We start from the raw sequence: 18,935 nt of genomic DNA on the forward strand, positions 1-18,935 counted from the left end.
ATCTCCCTTCCACTTCACATTCTTTGTCATCAATATGTAAACATGTTCAGATGTGTCCTTTTTAATAACAAAATAGCTGTCACTCTACTTCATGATTCCTTTTCTTTTTCTCTTTCCTTGACATTTGTCTTAAACTCACTGTTTACTCTCGTTTAGTCCTCAATTTTCTACAGTTTGACCCCAAGACTCTGTCCTTAGAACTGTCCTTGCCATGGTCACCAATGTCTTCTTTGTTTCTAAAGCTAGTGGATGCTTTTTGGTAACAACTGTGGTATTTCTTCTTCCTCTCTAAAGTGCTCCTCTTTCTTTGAGGCCAGCTTCCTGATTTTAATTCCAAAACAGTCTGTCCTTTTATAGTTTCCTTTGCATAACATCAAAGCACAGTTTAGTAAAAGCTGTTCAGGGGGATGCAAATCATTGTGGTCTAAGGATGAATCTCTGGTTTAGCTTGAATGTCTAGGATAAGTCTTTCATCAATTCATAGACATTTGCTAAGGATTAAATATAGGAAAACTAAAATTGTATTTGCTGTCAAAATTTGGGATGAAGATGTGTTATGTTGCCAGTTATGGATTTTTTAACATGCATCAATAGGGTTAGGGTTAAGGTTCTCTTAAGGAAATGAAGGAACGCAATCAAAAGCTGTGACTGATGAATTGTGAGGAGTTGACCATTCAGCCTAACAACAGACAGCTCCTGGAACGACAGTTCTCTTTCTTAGCAACTGTCCTACATGTTGTAGTGCCTTCAGTTCACCAGATTCTTATCTCCATCATACAATTCATTGTTTTCTCTTTCACTCTCCTCCTCATCTCACTCACTCCATTAGTCTTTTTAATTGTGAAATATAATGTACACAAAACAAATGCAGTGGACTTGCTTTTTTTTCCTTTTGGGTACTGTATCTGTGTAAACATTATCAAGTCAAAAAATAGGACATCATCAGTGCCCCAGCCCTCCTGGTATAACCCCCACCACCCTCACCTAATTCCTACATATAGCCACTCTCCAAACTTTTGAAGCCATCATTTCCTTTGTTTTGCTTATAGTTTTAAAAACTAAATATTCATCCCTTGATAAAACTTTACCTGATTTAAATCTTCCTATAAATGGCAAAATACAGTAACTGTGTTTATGGGTATCATTGTGTGTCATTGTCTAATTTCTTTTGTTTATAGTCCATTTATGTTTTTGCCTGTAGCTGAAGTTCATTCATTATGTTTGTTGTGTGGTGTTTCATAGTATGAATATTTACCCATTTGGTTGGTAAGTATATGAATAGTGTCCAGTTTTCAGCTATTATGAACAGTGCTGCTATGAACATTCTTGTATAATGGCATACTTTTCTGGAATGGAATTGCTGGGTCAACTTCATTTTTACTAGATTTGTCTAATTAGTGTACATATTTAAAAAACTATTCTCTAAAGAGATTATGCCATTTTCACTCACACCAACTATATATGAGGATTTCTACCCCATTTTGTTGTTCATCACTTTTTTACTTGTTTTTGTTTTATAAGGAATTAGCTACTGTTATTTAAACTGAAAACTGTTCCTGTTTTTTCATTTTGATATTAAAGTAACAAAAGTATTTAAAAATCTGGGTTAGCCTTATGCCATCTGAGTCCATGCCAGGAAATTTAATATGTATTTTCATTATATTAAATGTACTGACATATTTTTATTGTTAGCTATTTTTAGATTCATGTGGGATGAGTATATTTTATAAACACTGAGTAATACTTGCCACAGATTTTATTCTTTTTAATCTAAAATGTCATAGCTGTGTAAATTTTCAGTCCTAAGCTAAATGGTGAAACTAAATGGTGGTGTTTTATATTAAGTTCTTCTGTGTTATCTTGAGCAGTAGTACAACTTTGGGTTTCATTATATAGGTTTTATTTCTAGGAGTTTATGTGGAATATTTATTAAAGTAATTCTAATGAATCTTTATTTTTCTTTAAAGTTGGCCTTTGCCAGAGTTTGATCCAAGCCAAATTCGACTAATTGTATATCAAGACTGTGAAAGACGAGGGAGAAATGTCTTGTTTGACTCCAGTGTTAAGAGAAAAAATGAGGACATATCAGTATCGGTGAGCATCATTATTGATTTGGTTCAAATTTAATGTCACATATTCTAATTCAAGATGGAATGAGTAAGATTTCAGTTATGGTACTTTTATTTGTCAGTACAAAACATTTTTACCATGTTATTAAAATTTAGAACACTGATTTTGAGAATTTTTAAAGGAAAAAAACATTTGCCTTATTTGCATTGGTCTAATACCAGAGAAAATTTTAGTTTGACATATATTTACTTATATACTTGTATTATGAGATATGACTAGAGCTACAGGGATTGTTAAAGTGGATCTGGTACAAACCTCTCACCTTATGACTGTGGAAAGTGTGACCTAGAGAGGTGAAATTATTTGTCTGAAGGTACAAAGCAAGTTAAATCTGTAGCCCTTAGTTCATCATATTTTCCCATACTATACAGCAGTAGCAAGAATATCTATTCTATTGACTTTGAACATCATATTTTGAAATATTTTATGACTAGTTTAGCAGTAACAAATGGCCTTTCACTTGGTCATCCAAGAAAACCCAAGTGATTGCTGTTGTTTTGCTGCTGCTACTTCTGTTAAACTTGCAGATGTAAAGACTGTCCATTGCCTGGATCTATAATCTGGAAATGGAAACCTGGAATTGTGTTTTCTCTCCTTCCCTAAACTGACAATTTTCAGTAACATTTCAGTAAACTAGAATTGACTTTTAATAGACAAAAAGTTATTTTTTAATAGGCAAACTATTTATTTTTCGAGACTTGGGAGTTTGTACTTGAGATTTTGTGTTCTTAGAAAAATTTGATACATTGGACGTGGTCTGTTGTCTTATAATAGCATCCTCATCATCTACATAGGTGGCATATAATAAGTACTTGCCTAATTTTTGAGTTATTTTGATTGTCAGGTTTTATGATGTTCTTCTGATTAGTACCACATTTCTTAATTTTCTGGAGATTGTGCTTAGTTTAGATTTCTTAGCCATTCTATGGACACTTTTTTCAATCTGACAAGAAAAAAAACATTGCAAAATTTTCTTAAAGTATTGTTTGGTTGTGCAAATGACTAAGTATCTACAGAGCACTAGGCTCTTGGAGATTTAGCAGTCTCTACCCTCTTGGTGCCTGCAATTAGACATTCTTAGGGAGGTGAACATTGAATAAACAAACAAATAAATAAATAATTCCAAATTGTGATTGAGTACTGTGAAAGAAACACACAGAATTCTTATGAGATTCTGCAGGAAGGAATCCATTTTTTTAATTTGTTTTGTTTTGTTTTGCGGTACGCGGGCCTCTCACTGTTGTGGCCTCTCCCGTTGCGGATCACAGGCTCCGGATGCGCAGGCTCAGGGGCCATGGCTCACGGGCCTAACTGCTCCGCGGCGTGTGGGATCTTCCCGGACCGGGGCACGAACCCGTGTCCCCTGCATCGGCAGGCGGACTCTCAACCACTGTGCCACCAGGGAAGCCCAGGAACCCATTTTTTATCAGTTTGGTTGTAGGGGTATTAGGAAGGTCTCACTGAGGTAGTGACATTCAACCTGAGATCTCAAGAAATTGAAGGCATGGTATAGGGGATGAGTATTCCTTTAAGCAGGACCAGCAAATGCAGTCTACAGGGTGACTTAGGAGCTTAGTGAATTGCAGGATCTAAAAGAAGGCCAGTTTGGCTGGAATGATAGTAAAGTAGTATGTGAAGTAGCTAGAGATGAAATTGGAGAGAGATGGAACAGGATCCAGAATATTCAGGGCCTCATAGGTCTCTGGGTTAGAAGTGTAGATTATATTCTAAATGTAGTGGGAAGCCATTGAAGGGATCTGGTTTATGTTTCAAAAAATCACTTGGGTAGAGAGTCCAGAAATAAACTCACACATACGTGGTCAGTTAATTTACAACAAAGGAGCCAAGGAATATGCAATGGGATAGGACAGTCTCTTCAATAAATGGTGTTGGAAAAACGGGACAGCCACATGCAAAAGAATGAAACTACACCGCTTTTTAACACCATACACAAAAACTAACTCAAAATGGATTAAAGACTTGAACATAAGACTTGAAACCATAAAGCTCCTAGACTAAAACATAGGCAGTAAACTAGTTGACACTGGTCTTTGCAATGATTTTCTTGGATGTGAGACCAGAAGCAAAGGCAACAAAATAAAAAAATTAACAGGTGAGACTACATCAAACTAAAGTAGTTCTGCACAGCAAGGGAAACCATCAACAAAATGAAAAGGCAACCTACCAAGTTGAGAAAATATTTGTAAATCATGTATTGGGTAAGGGGTTAATCTCTGAAATATATGAAGAACTCATACAACTCAATAGCAGAAAAACAAACAATCTAATTGAAAAGTGGGCAGAAGATCTGAATGGACAGTTTCCAAAGAAGACATACAGTTGGCCAACAGGTACATAAAGAGGTGCTCATCATCACTAATCATCAGGGAAATGCAAATCAGAACTGCAATTGTGTATCACCTTACAGTTGTTAGAATGGCTATTACCAAAAAGACAAGAAATGACGAATGTTGGTAAGGGTGTGGAGAAAAGCGCACTATCTGTGGGAATGTAATTGATGTAGCCACAATAGAGTACAGTATGGAGAATCCTCAAAAAATTGAAAATAGAATTGCCATATGATCCAGCAGCTTCACTACTGGGTCCGAAGAAAATAAAAGCACTAACTTGAAAAGATCTATGCACTCCAGTGTTCACTGCAGCATTATTTATAATAGCCAAGACATGGATGCAACCTAAGTGCCCATTGATGTATGAATGGATAAAGAAAAAAATACATATAATTCAGCCTTAATAAAGAAGGGAACCTTCCTGTTTTTGACAACATGGGTAGACCTTGAGGGCATTATGCTAATTGAACTGAGTCAGACACAGAAAGACAAATACTGTATGATCTCACTTATACGTGGAATCTAAAAAAAACTGAACTCGTAGATACAGAGAACAGATAGGTGGTTGCCAGAGGCAGGTGTAGGGAGTGGGGAAAATGGGCGAAGGGGGTAAAAAGTATAGGTTTCCAGTTATAAAATAAATAAGTAATGGGAATGTAATGTATATATGGTCACTATAATTAATAATACTGTATTGTATATTTGAAAGTTGCTAAAAGAGTAGATCTTTTTTTTTTTGCGTTACGCGGGCCTCTCACTGTTGTGGCCTCTCCTGTTGCGGAGCACAGGCTTCGGACGCACAGGCTCAGCGACCATGGCTCATGGGCCCAGCCGCTCCATGGCATGTGGGATCTTCCTGGACCGGGGCATGAACCTGTGTCCCCTGCATCGGCAGGTGGCAGGCGGACTCTCAACCACTGCGCCACCAGAGAAGCCCAAAAGAGTAGATCTTAAAAGATCTCATAACAAGGAAAAAATTTTTTTGTAACTATGTATAGTGATGGATGTTAAGTAGACATCATTTCATAATATATATTACAAATACTGCATCATTATGTCATATATCTGAAATGAATATAATGCTGTTATCACTTATATGTCAATTTTTTAAAAATAGTGAAAAAATCACCTTGTTACTTAGAGAATGGTTGGATGTGGGGGGATGAGGGAGAAGGAAGCGTTTGGTGAATTCAACATTTTGGTTTGAATAGCTGAGTGGTGAGATGCCTAAGAGTCATAGAATTGTAGATGGTCAAGCAGACAGTTGAAATCTAAGGCTAGCTGCAAATGTGATAAGCATGTTTTTTTTGTGTTTAGACTGCTAATAGCTCAGCAGAACTTAGCTAAGACTGACAGGTTGACAATCAATACTCTCTTGATTTCTTTAGCAAATATTTATTGAAGTTTTTTTGTGTGCTTGATGATGTTCCATTGAATTGCAGCATATAACTTCTCCTTTACTATTTCTCTTGATGCTATTCATTGTGTTTCTTTAGCATTCTTCCCTTTTGTCTTAAACAGCCTTATGAGTGTTGTGTCATGCTGTTTCTTGAACCCTTTCTGCCCACCTTTTCTGAAATGATGCTTCATTAGTCTCATTAGTCTTCTCTCCATCTGATATCTCCTTCCCTCTGTTAGCTTTTTTCTTTGCCTGCAAATCTTCACAAAGCCTCTTTACCCAACACCAACAAAATAATTATCCTTTTACTTTCTCCTTTATTTATATGCCCTTCTGTCTTTTTCTGTCTCTGTCTTTTTTTTGTCCTTCTCAGTCTTCCTTCTCAGTGTTTGTTGGTGTCTCTTAGTCTCTCTGCCTCACTCTCTCTCCAGCTCTCCTCAGTGTCTCAGCTCAATCTCTCCTTTGTATCTCTTAGTCTCTTCTCTATGTCTCTTAGTCTCTCAGTAGTAATCTGTCTACCAGCTCTAAGCTCATACCATCCACTCATTGCTCAGTCTTCTGAAATTTTCCTGTAAGCCTGCTTCTTCTTTTTCAAACTTTCCTCTAGACTCATCAGTGACTAGAAATCAAACAGCCTTGAATATTTCCAGTCTCAGTTGTTTTATATATCCTCATGTTACGTGCTATCTCCCTAGATGAAGATTTATCTTCTTTCAAGGTTTATTGTATCACAACTTTATGAATCCTTTCTGATTCCTCTTTTCTGCTACATAAGAATTCTCATAGTCCTTTCTTTATAGTCTTTCACAGACTTCTATATCGGAGCTATATTTGTATGTTTATTTGTTATTAAATTGCAGAAAAAAGTAAAAAATTTGTCTGTTATTCACCTTTGTTTGCTAAACGGCACACTGCCTCACACATGGTAAATACTCAGGACATATTTTTTTTTTTTTTGCTGTACGCGGGCCTCTCACTGTTGTGGCCTCTCCCGTTGTGGAGCACAGGCTCCGGACGCGCAGGCTCAGTGGCCATGGCTCACAGGCCCAGCCGTTCCGTGGCATGTGGGATCTTCCCAGACCGGGGCACGAACCCGTGTCCACTGCATCGGCAGGCGGACTGTCAACCACTGCGCCACCAGGGAAGCCCTCAGGACATATTTTGATCAGCTTTAATTAAAAGTTAGGAAGTTTATTATCAAAATCCTGTAAATACTTTAATGAAGATTTTATATGTTCCTTTTGACAACTACAGAACACATGGTTTTTCCCCAAATTGTGAGCTGTTGGAATCATAAAGTGATTTTTTTCATCTACTTTACTGTACTTATACCCTTGGAACATCAAATCATGTCAGTTCTATATAGGCAAAGAGGGACTGTGTGATGTAAATGATCATTTTAAACTTCCTACACAATATTTTGGGTCTATACATAATGATGAGATAGTTTAGGCATTAGCAGTTTCCTGAATATTGTCTTACAATGCTGAAATAAAATTATATTAATCAATGTATAGCTTCCTCAGAACATTTATTTTTCCAACTCTATTATATTCTGTGAAAAATGACTCTTGAACATTCAGTGATTGTAATCAAGAAACTTCTCTCTCTCTTTTTTTTTTTTTTTTTTTGGGTGGGCCTCTCACTGCTGTGGCCTCTCCCGTTGCGGAGCACAGGCTCCGGACGCGCAGGCTCAGCGGCCATGGCTCATGGGCCCAGCCGCTCCACGGCATGTGGGATCTTCTCGGACCGGGGCAGGAACCTGTGTCCCCTGCATCGGCAGGCGGACTCTCAACCACTGCGCCACCAGGGAAGCCCAAGAAACTTCTCTCTTTTGTAAAAGTTTATTTTTATTTTTTTACTTTTGATCCTCAGACCTTATTCAGCATCTAGTTGAAATGTAAAAATTATTGAGATGTGGTTTCTTTGAACACTGATATAGCCAAATGGATCAAGTGTGATTTGATCATATGATACTGTCTTTATCTTGGACATTATTTCTGTGTTAACAATAATCCAGTGCATGTGTTCCCAGTGAAGTTACATCGTCAGTCACATGTTTCAGCCTTCATTGGTTATATACAAGAATAAAGTTGTACATCAGCAGATTCAAATAACTTTGGAAAGGTGAATATAAATTTTAATGTGTTAGAGTTTTGTACACTCAGAAGCATTGTACAAGTGCCAGTAGTTGAATCGTAATTGTGGTATCAGATTTGGAACATAGGATTTGGTTAGGTAATTGAATCTATATAGAAGTTAATATACAGAAATCAGTAAACTCAGTATATAACTTCCAATTGGAAGTATGAAGGAAGCTAAGTCTCCATTTAAAATTGCAATTTTGTGGGATAGGGAGGGTGGGAGGGAGACGCAAGAGGGAGGAGATATGGGGATATATGTATATGTATAGCTGATTCACTATGTTATAAAGCAGAAACTAAGACACCATTGTAAAGCAATTATACTCCAATAAAGATGTTTAAAAAAAAAAAGGAGTGAGCATGGGGGCTTCTAAGTAAAAAAGGACAAGTGCTTTAAGCATTTGGGAACTCAATAAAATTATTTTTTAGCACCTTAAAAAAATAAAATAGCAATTAAAAAATGCCTTTTCATAAACTTAACAAAATCTATATGTTTAGAACCTTAAAAATCTGAGGTACATAAAAGCTTACTTGAGCAAATGAAAAGGCAAAATATATTTTTGGGTAATACTCAATGTCATAAAGTTGTCCATTCTCTCTAAGTTGCTTTGTAAAATAATGCTATCTCCATAAAAATGGCAACCTTATTGTTGTTGTTATTATTATTATTTTTGGTGGGTGGTGGTATCTGGAATTAGATAGCAGATTCTAAAGTTCAAATGGAAAGAAATTAGCGATAATAGGCTGGAAAACTGAAAAAGAAATAGTGAGGTTGAGTAAGTTCTACCAGATTTGAAAAATATACTGTAAAGTCTCAGTAATTAAAAGAATATATTATTGGAACATAAATAGATCAATAGACTAATGGAATGAAATAGAGGATCAGAAGTAGATCTAAATACATGCAGAAATTTAATATATGATAAAGGCATCATCTTAAATCAGTAGGGTAAAGATTAATAAATGGTATTAGATAATTAGCCAATTATAAGAAAGATAAACTTAGATTCATATCTCAAGTATATCAAACATTTAAATGTAAAAAAAATAAAACTGTGACATTACAAAAAGATAACATGAGTTCCTATGTATCTGTGGAGTGGAAAACACCTTTTAGCTATTGCTGAAAATGCAGAAGCCATAAAGTTAAAAGACTTACACATTAGACAACCAAATAAAAAAAGAAACGGAAATAACTTGGATGGTGAGCAAAACAAAGCAAAAGCAAACAAACAAAAAGGGAAGAAACTACCATGAGGAAAATCAGAAGATAAACGGTATGGGAAAACATTTTTATAGGATATAAAACCAGCTGGTAATCTTTCTATATAAAAAATTCCTAGAAATCAAGACAGGAGAAACATTCAATAGAAAATTAGGTGAAAGATAAGACCAGGGAGTTCACATACAGATGGCCATTACACATTTAATAAGATTCTTCTTCTCATTCATAATAAGGAAATTAAAATTAAAACTATGTTGTGATTTTAGTTCTTTCCTTTTAGATTGGCAAAAACCCAAATGTTGCATGACAGTACTTTGCTGTTAAAGTGAGTGAGTGAAATGACATCCTTGGAGTATCTACCAAAATTATATGTATTTATGTTTTGACCCAGCCGTTCCACTGGCAGGGTTATTAACAGATGACTGGTTAAATAAGCTATAGTATATTCACGCACTGGAATACTGTGTAGCTGTATTTTTTTAAAAAAAACAATGAGGAAGATTTCTAAACATAGATGAAAAGATTCTCTATGATATTAGTGGAAAATAAAGCAACGGCAGAACTGAATCACTTTCTGTAAGAGAAAAGGAAAGGGAATATGCTTATATTTGAAAAGAGATACTGGAAGGATAATAGTAAACCAATAAAAATGATTTTACTTATTGGCAATGTGTGGAGTGGGGAAAAGGGTAAAGAGTGGGATCTAGATTTCTTTGTGTCGATGAAAATTCAATTAACAATTAAGCTAAGAAGAAATAAAGATAATTTTATTTGAGCCAAATTGAGGATTGTAACGTGGGAGACAGATTTTCAGAAGCTCTGAGAATTGTTCCACTGGTCGGGAGTTAGAGAGGCGTACGTTTTTGAGAGAAAGAATCATGTATCATATTGACAAGTTAAAATTATAAATAAAATTCATCAGAGATTTTTTATAGTCAGGTATGCACATACAGAATGAGCCTTTAGTCAGTGTGATCCCCTGTACAGGATGGGGAAGGAATATTAATTTTAAAAATTACAATGCTGGCATTAGAAGAAAGAGACTTTTTCTCAAAGTTGATTACATCCTCCTACCTTGAGGGGATCTGGTTAATGTATAATGCAGATGCACATTGAACATTGGGAAAGGCATGTTAGTGTATTTCAATTCTGACTTAGTTTGATTGTCCTGTTGTAGAGATTTTAGATCTATAAGACATTGTGCATAGAAGTGTATGTAAAAGCTGTGACACACACACACACACACACACACACACACCTACCCCTTTCTCTGTACAGTGTCTTTTCTCTTTCCCATCAGCAACAACTTTGTTGGAAGATGGTCTAGTGAGGGGACATGGCACAGTAGACATTGGCCTTCTAGGAGCAGAAATTATGCTTCAGTCCTGGAATTGATATATGTTTGTCCCTTTCTTCCCTCTAGCAAATTGCTTCTTGTTTCAGAGATTGGACATATATAGTTACCTCAGCCTGGAATGTCTTTCTAGCCCTCCCATTCTTCTTCTTTCACCTTAACTCCTGTGCTGTTTTGTAGTTCCAGTTTAAATATCATTTCTGACATGCCTAGACTAAGTTAAGTCTTTCTTGGACAGTTCACATAAACATCATTGCTCCTTAATCTCTTCATCTGCAAAATGGGGATAATAATAGTACTTACTTCATAGAGTTGTTGTGAGGAATAAAAGAGTAAATATATGTAAAACAGAAGAGTACCTGACCAGATACTAGGTGTTATGTGAGTTAACTGTTGCTATCATTATTACTTTTATTAGACATATTTGAAATAGTGTATTTAATTATACTAATTTGTCTATTTGTTAAATATCTCCTTCTCCTGTTAGAGTGTTAGTTCCACGAGGAAAAGAACTGTTTTATTCACTTCTTTTCGCTAGTGCTTGGTACACATAGTACTCAGTTACTTTTGTTGACTGATAAATGGTGGTTTGCAATAGTAGATAAGTCAGGCCAGCAGGGTTTTGAAGAACGAACATACTGTTAACTGTGGTAAAGCATTGAGATGTTTTTAGGAGTATCAGAGAACTTGGTGGATTGCAATTTTGGTAGTTGTGAGCAGTGAAAGCTCTAGAACCTGTTCAGGAGGGAGAGGAGAACAAGAAGAATAAAGCAAAAAAAAATTTGTTTATTAATTAATTTTTATTGGTGTCTAGTTGCTTTACAGTGTTGTGTTAGCTTCTACTGCACAGCAAAATGAATCAGCCATGCATATACATATATCCCCTCCCTTTTGGTTTTCCCTGCCATTTAGGATACCACAGTGAACTAAGTAGACTTCCCTGTGCTATACAGTATGTTCCAATCAGCTGTCTATTTTATGCATAGTATCAATAATGCAGTAGTGTATGTGTGTCAATTCCAATCTCCCAATTCCTCCCACCCCACCCCTTTCCCCCTTGGTATCCATACATACATACATTTGTTCTCTATGTCTGTGTCTCTATTTCTAAAGCAAAAAATTGAAATACTTCCATGCTAGACAATACAGCCTTCTGGTCCTAAGCTCAGCTATTATTAAAAATGTAACTGTCCAATACATGGATGCATTCTCATTTCAAAAGATTAAACTTACATATATGTGAACATACAATGAAATATGTCTCATTTGCATTTCTCTTCCTGTTCCTACATCTCCCCAGTTTTTTTCCATTAAAATATGTTACTTACATTAGCTTATAATGGGTATATTGTTATATTTAAATAAATTTATAAATATTTTAAAATTCCTCAGTTTTAATGTCTAATATGGGAAAATATTGATACATACATCACACATAAACAAAATGCCTTTGGGATCCTAAATAATTTTTAAGAGCATGAATAGGTTTTTGAGATCAAATAATTTGAAAACTGCTGCAGTATATAATTAAGTCCCAACAATGAACATTGTGTAGACCATTGTAATATAGAAAAATTCCCATGATTTAATAATTTTGGTGAGAAAAGTACAGTTAAAAAATGCCACAAATATTATAGCTATGAGACAAAGAATAGAAAGCAGTACTGGAGAAAATACAGTAAAATGCAAATAGTCATTATATTAAGGTTATATTATTTTGAATTATTTCATCCTTGGTTTTTCCAAAGGTTTTTATGCTATAATTTATATATGGTGGAAAATCTGTTAAAATATGAATGGGAATAATGTCTCCCTTTCAGAAGCTCTGTAGTGATGCTCAAGTTAAAGTCTTTGGGAAATGCTGCCAACTGAAACCTGGAGGAGACAGTTCTTCCTCTTTAGATAGTTCCATGACTTCATCTTCTGATGTAAAAGACCAGTGTCCTAAGTACCAGGTAAGATCACTGATGTCTTTTATTCATTCACAAGTATTTTTTTTTTTTTTTTTGCGGTATGCGGGCCTCTCACTGTTGTGGCCTCTCCCGTTGCGGAGCACAGGCTCCGGATGCGCAAGCTCAGCGGCCATGGCTCACGGGCCCAGCCGCTCCACGGCATGTGGGATCTTCCCGGACCGGGGCAGGAACCTGTGTCCCCTGCATCGGCAGGCGGACTCTCAACCACTGCGCCACCAGGGAAGCCCCACAAGTATTTTTGAGTACCTACAACGTGTTGTATACCATCCTAGGGACTGAGGATGTAACAGGGACTAGTGCTTACCCTCCTGGAGCTTACAGTATAGCTGGGGAGACAGATAATCAAGTAGGTAAGTTTATGAACTTTGATAAATCTTAGGATAGGGGAAGCATAGAGAGCTTTGGGCACAGGTAGCAGGGGCATTTTCTCCTTTTTATTTCCCATTTCATATTTTTTAGGCTACCAGAATAATTTCTTATTTTATATACTTTTTAATTATTGAAATATGAAGATAAATATAATACAAGTCAGCTGTAGTATGAAATTAAAATATGGCTGAAGTATATGTTATCAGAAATGTACATTTTCATTTTTCAAAATTAATGTGGCTGTTCTTTTAAAATATGGAATTAACCAATCATTTGACTATATAGGAACTTCTCTATAAACTTATGTTGTTATATTTTACATAGGATCAGTACTTGGTTTCAAATAAGCAAATGTCATCTAATGTGAATTTGTGTCATTCAAGCTTGCATGAATGAATCACAGGTATTTTACATTTAGCAGTACCAAAATAGAATCCTGGACCTTTAAATTATTTATGCTTAGGTAATTGTTCTTGGATAGAAATTAACCCTTATACCATATCAACATGACAGTATATGTGGAACAGCTTCGAAGTTATAAAAGTCCAGATGTTAGGACCCTTAATATCTACATAGTTCTGCCTGCCCTCCTCTATTCCTCTTCCATCTTGAGCATGTTACCCTAACAGGTTCCTAATAGTGCTGTGCTATGTAGGATCATTATACTAATGCCAGTTTACAAGTTTTCTAATTTGATCAACTGTACAAACTTGCCTTTCTTCCTAATGTTATACAGTTAAATAGTGTTAGCAAATGGATCCAGACTGTAGAAACCCTGAAGCAGTGAGTGATTATAATTCTCATTTTGCATCAAAAATCCCTAGAGTTTTTTTTAAGTACAGGTTCCCAGGTTATATGTCTAGATATTCTAGTAGTAGGTTCATTATGGTCTTGGAAATCTACTTTTTTAGCAAGAAGGCATTGAATTATTATAGCATATAGTTCACTACACTTGATAAAGTGTTATTTCAGGTAACTACAACATTATTTTTGATTTACGGGGTATTACAGATTATTGTATTCAGCAATGAGTACTTACAAAGAATTGAACTTTTAAATAAGAGCCTTTTAAAAAAAGCATTAAAGATAATAGCATTTTCTTAATTATATTCTTCATTATAGATTATGTCACATTAAAATATATAACATGTCAGTGACATTCATAACTATTTGGTATGTATTAGAGCAGGCAGAGAGAAGCTTTAATAGCAAAGTATGTGGTTTCATAAAATTTATACACCAATTTATTTTTACTGTATTTTGCCTTCTGAGAATTCTTTTCTAATTATAATATTAAAGTTTAAATGACTTGATATTTAAATTTGTGTAGCTTGTTTAGTATAAGAAATATTATTTTTAGTCAAAATAAGAATGGAGTTAGATGCATTGTAACAAAAATGAGCTTGTAAGAGAAGGTTCTCATTTCTCTCATTATCCAGAAGCAATTTAGATTGTCAAGTAAGATTGGTATTGTTGATCTTAAAAGAAAAATAAACTACTTTATTATCTAAAAAAATTATTCTACTCTGTTTCTAAAATGTTTGTAATACCTAGACTTCTGGAAATAAAAAATTTGTCTTAACCAAATCCCAAGAATAAATGAGTTGCTTCTTGTAGTAACCTAGGTATATCAGAAGTGATTTTTTTCTTAAAAAATAACTTTGTGCCTTAGCACTGAGAAAGAAAAAACAATATGTCAATGAATGTATTAAAAAATGAATATGAACATAGTATGTATAATGAAATGGATTGCTATTTGAAGATGTTGTTTTTAAGAAAGGTGACAAAATGTAAATATATAGATTTTTTTTAACCCAAGGCAGATAGTAAACAAGCAAAAGAGTAAAAGAGAATCACATTATAAAAAGAAAAATAGTATGTAGATGTATTCCCTGGCTTTCACTTGTAAAATGGGGGTCCTCATCACTTTATTGTTATCTTCAGAAGACTCTTTTAAGTATTTTTAAAAACTCCTAATTCTTGATTTCCCATGGTAGAATGGCATAGTGAAATTTGTGCATAATCCTCATTTACTATCTTAGATAGTTTTTTGGTCATCTTTCTCATCAGTTTTATTATGTTAATTGTATTGGTTAGGAATTGCATTGGGATATCCTATGAAACAGTGGCTTAAACAAATTAGGGATTGGTTTCTTCACATGACAAGTCTGGAGAGAGGCCATCTAGGGACGATAGTTTATGGGCTTCCAAGATGGCCTCAGAGACCAAGGTTTCCTTATCTTTCTACTTAGCCAGAGTTACTGTGTACATACTTGTTGCCTTCTCGTCCTCTTACGGTGTCTTCATCTTCAGTGATTTCCATTTATATTCCATTGACCAGGACTGTGTTGAATGCATGTAAATGGATAGTTCTGAAAGCTACCACTCCAACCACTGGTTTAACTCTTTGAATATAGAGACCAACTCGAAATCCCCTATCTGTAAGGGAGGCTCTGAAATGTAGTTTTTTTCATTTGGGCACATTGCTTTCTTGAAACAAATTGTACTTCAGAAAATAAGGAATAAGATATTTGGTGGTTAACTAGTTGTATTTGCCACAGTATATAAATAGTAACCAAATGGATGAGTCAGTTTTTAGATTTTTTTGACTCCTATGAGGACAATTAAAGAATTATGGAAAAGAATTCTTTGCAAACAAGACATTCTAATGCTTAAGATAAGTCTTTTTTAAAAAAATGCAAAATATGTCCAAGTTACCCCTTTTGCGAATGCTTCTGTTTGCACAGTAGGAGTGGTAAAATCTGTTCAGCATGTTCAGTGAATTCTACTTCTTGTTATCTGTCCTGGAGAAGCATTGCATATGCATAAGATGTGGCTAAGAATGTTTTTTGAGCGTTATTTGTAATAGCAAAAAACAGGAAGTAACTTAAATGCCTATCAGTAAGGGGAACAGGCTTGATAAAATGGTATTTTCATATAGGAGAATACTATGCAGCTCTTAAAAGGAATCAATGTATAACAATATGCTTAGATCTATAAGACATTGTGAAATGAAGAAAATCAAGCTGCAGAACAGTGTATACAACGTAAAATCATTTAAAAAACATTACGTAGAATACAGCAAAGGAATTATTAATAAAAATCAGTTTTTGAAATAGGTTTTAAATTCTGCAATTTTATTAATGTTATGCTTATTGTTTAGGGTTCTCGATGCTCTTCTGATGCCAATATGCTTGGAGAGATGATGTTTGGCTCAGTAGCAATGAGCTACAAAGGCTCCACCTTAAAGATTCATCAGATCCGGTGAGGGATTTTCTGATTTTTCTTAATGAATCCATTTTAGAATGTTTAGTTTTTTAAAGATGGGAGAATTTCATATAGTCTTCACTCAGATTGAGCATGTCAGCTACTAAGTTTATGAAGTTTTATGGGTTTAATGCTACTTCATGGCTGTTGTAACTATGCTGTGACATCTCTGTGACTTAAACATTTTTATTTGTAATAAATTGGAAAGGTCCTTGTGTTTCAGTTTTGATCTCTCTCTATCCTTCTCTTTTTCTTCATAGTTCCCCTCCACAGCTTATGCTCAGCAAAGTTTTTACTGCACGGACTGGCAGCAGCATCTGTGGAAGTCTCAATACGTAAGTAGTTATGGATCAAGGGAGAAATGAATTCTTTAAGATCTGCAAAGTATGAAAACTAATAAGCTGCTTTCAGGATTGCAGCATAAATTCAGATTTTATTCCATCCCTTCAGTTTGAAAGTTTATGGAGGCCAGATTTTTTCCCCCAGCTTTGTTGAGATATGATTGACATACACCATTATGTAATTTTGAAGTATATGGCGTGTTGATTTGATACATTTATATATTGCAAAGTGATTACCACCATAGCCTTAACTGCTACCATCCTGTCACATAATTACCATTTCTTTTTTGTGGTGAGAATATTTAAGATTTACTCTGTTAGCAACTTTCAAGATATAACGCAGTATTATTAGCTATAATTAGCTTGCTGTATATTGGACACCCAGAACTTGTTAATCTTATAACTAGAAGTTTGTACCCTTTGACCATTTTATCTCCATTTCCCCTATTCCCAGTCCCTGGTAAGCTCTGCTCTCTGCATCTCTGAGTTTGGCTTTTTTTTTTTTTTTTTGCGGTACGCGGGCCTCTCACTGTTGTGGCCTCTCCCGTTGTGGAGCACAGTCTCCGGACGTGCAGGCTCAGCGGCCATGGCTCACGGGCCCAGCAGCTCCGTGGCATGTGGGATCTTCCCGGACTGGGGCACGAACCCGTGTGCCCCTGCATCGGCAGGCGGACTCTCAACCACTGCGCCACCACGAGTTCGGCTTTTTAATTTCTTTTTAATTAAACAAATTTTAAAAAGTTATTTATTTATTTATTTTTTGGCCGTGCCTCGCGGCTTGCAGGATCTTAGTTTGCCAATCAGGAATTGAACCCGTGCCCCCTGTAGTGGAAGCACAGAGTCCTAACCACTGGACCGTCAGGGAATTGACTTTGTTAGATTCCACATATAAGTGATATCATACAGCATTTGCCTTTCTCCGTCTGACTTATTTCACTTAGCATAATGCCCTGAAGGACCAAAGTTGTTGCAAATGGCAGGACTTCCTCTTTTTTTCTTTTCATGTCTGAATAATATCCCCTGTCTATATATATACATGACAGTCTTTTTTTATCCATTCATCTGTTGACAGACACTTGGGTGTGGCTGTATTCCAGTAAAACTTTATTCACAGAAACAGGCAGCAGACTTAATTTAACCCTCAGTGTGTAGTTTGCTAACCCCTGATTTAAATGATTAGTTGGTTTATAGTACTAATAGGGAAACTTAAAACTTAAAAAAAAATGTTTTACACTTAAAATTTGAGGTATACAAAGAATTGCCATTAAGAGCATAAAACGAATTTGGAATTTATTTTTTTCTCCTCCCACTTAGGCTGCAAGACAGTCTTGAATTCATCAATCAGGACAACAGTACATTAAAGGCTGATAATAACACAGTTATTAATGGATTACTTGGAAATATAGGTAAAACGGTTTTTATACATTTTAAAAATGTTCTTAATAGTGTAGATAATAACGTTCTTAATAATGTTAGAAGACCAAAGAATTTCAAATAGTAGAAGTGGAAAAGGGATTTAAATTGCAAGAATGTGTAATATTTATATTATTTGAAAAATTTAGTTTTCATATATTTGAACATAATGTTTATTTTGTACCTGAAAAAAGAGAACTGCTGAAGAAATACCTAATTTGTTTTTTGGTTTTAGTTTCGATGCATCTTTGAAAAGTACTTTTGTTGATGTAAAAAGCCCTTACTAGCTCTCTTGAATATTTCAGCTGAGGGAGACAGGTATTATACTTTCTCCCTTTTCTTTTCCCTGACCATAGAGTAATTTTAAAATGGTGCTTGTTTTTTTGACCTGTAATTCAGATGAGCAGATATTCAAATTTGATGTTTCTTAAGAGATTTATTAAAATAGCAGCTTATTTAGTAGTTTGGTTAGTTTATTGTTTGTTATTTAAGTTCAACATTTTAAAGTGGCAAACTGTTTCTAAAATTTCTGGTCCTTTGTTTTATCTTAGAAAGATCAAATAAATTACTGCTGACCATATTTCCAGTGCATAACGAACTGTAGTGTATTAGAGAGTGGACAGCAGTTAGAATAGGATGAATGTATGCTAACACATATATATGGAATCTTAAAAAAAAAAAAGAAATTGGTTCTGAAGAATCTAGGGGCAGGACAGGAATAAAGATGCAGACATAGAGAATGGACCTGAGGACGTGGGGAGGGGGATGGGTAAACGGATGAAGTGAAAGAGTGGCATGGACATATATACACCACCAAATGTAAAATAGATAGCTAGTGGGAAGCAGCCGCATAGCACAGGGAGATCAGCTCGGTGCTTTGTGACCACCTAGAGGGGTGGGATAGGGAGGGTGGGAGGGAGACGCAAGAGGGAGGCGATATATGTATATGTGTATAGCTGATTCACTTTG

The 18,935-nt window shown here is 35.4% G+C and overlaps 1 protein-coding gene across 1 annotated transcript in view; it reads left to right on the forward strand.

Moving 5' to 3' along the window:
- Nucleotides 1-1,973: 1,973 nt before the first annotated feature.
- FNIP1 (folliculin interacting protein 1) overlaps nt 1,974-18,935 on the forward strand; it is a 78,739-nt gene continuing 61,777 nt past the window's right edge. Inside the window, exons 1-5 of the mRNA XM_007461752.1 lie at nt 1,974-2,094; nt 12,424-12,558; nt 16,109-16,209; nt 16,473-16,547; nt 17,868-17,959. Coding sequence (XP_007461814.1) covers nt 12,514-12,558; nt 16,109-16,209; nt 16,473-16,547; nt 17,868-17,959 — 313 coding nt within the window. The 5' untranslated portion in view covers nt 1,974-2,094; nt 12,424-12,513. The remainder of the gene's footprint in view (nt 2,095-12,423; nt 12,559-16,108; nt 16,210-16,472; nt 16,548-17,867; nt 17,960-18,935) is intronic.

The sequence above is a fragment of the Lipotes vexillifer genome, unplaced genomic scaffold (assembly GCF_000442215.2).
Source record: "Lipotes vexillifer unplaced genomic scaffold, Lipotes_vexillifer_v1.1 scaffold724, whole genome shotgun sequence".
Classification (NCBI taxonomy): Eukaryota; Metazoa; Chordata; class Mammalia; order Artiodactyla; family Lipotidae; genus Lipotes; species Lipotes vexillifer.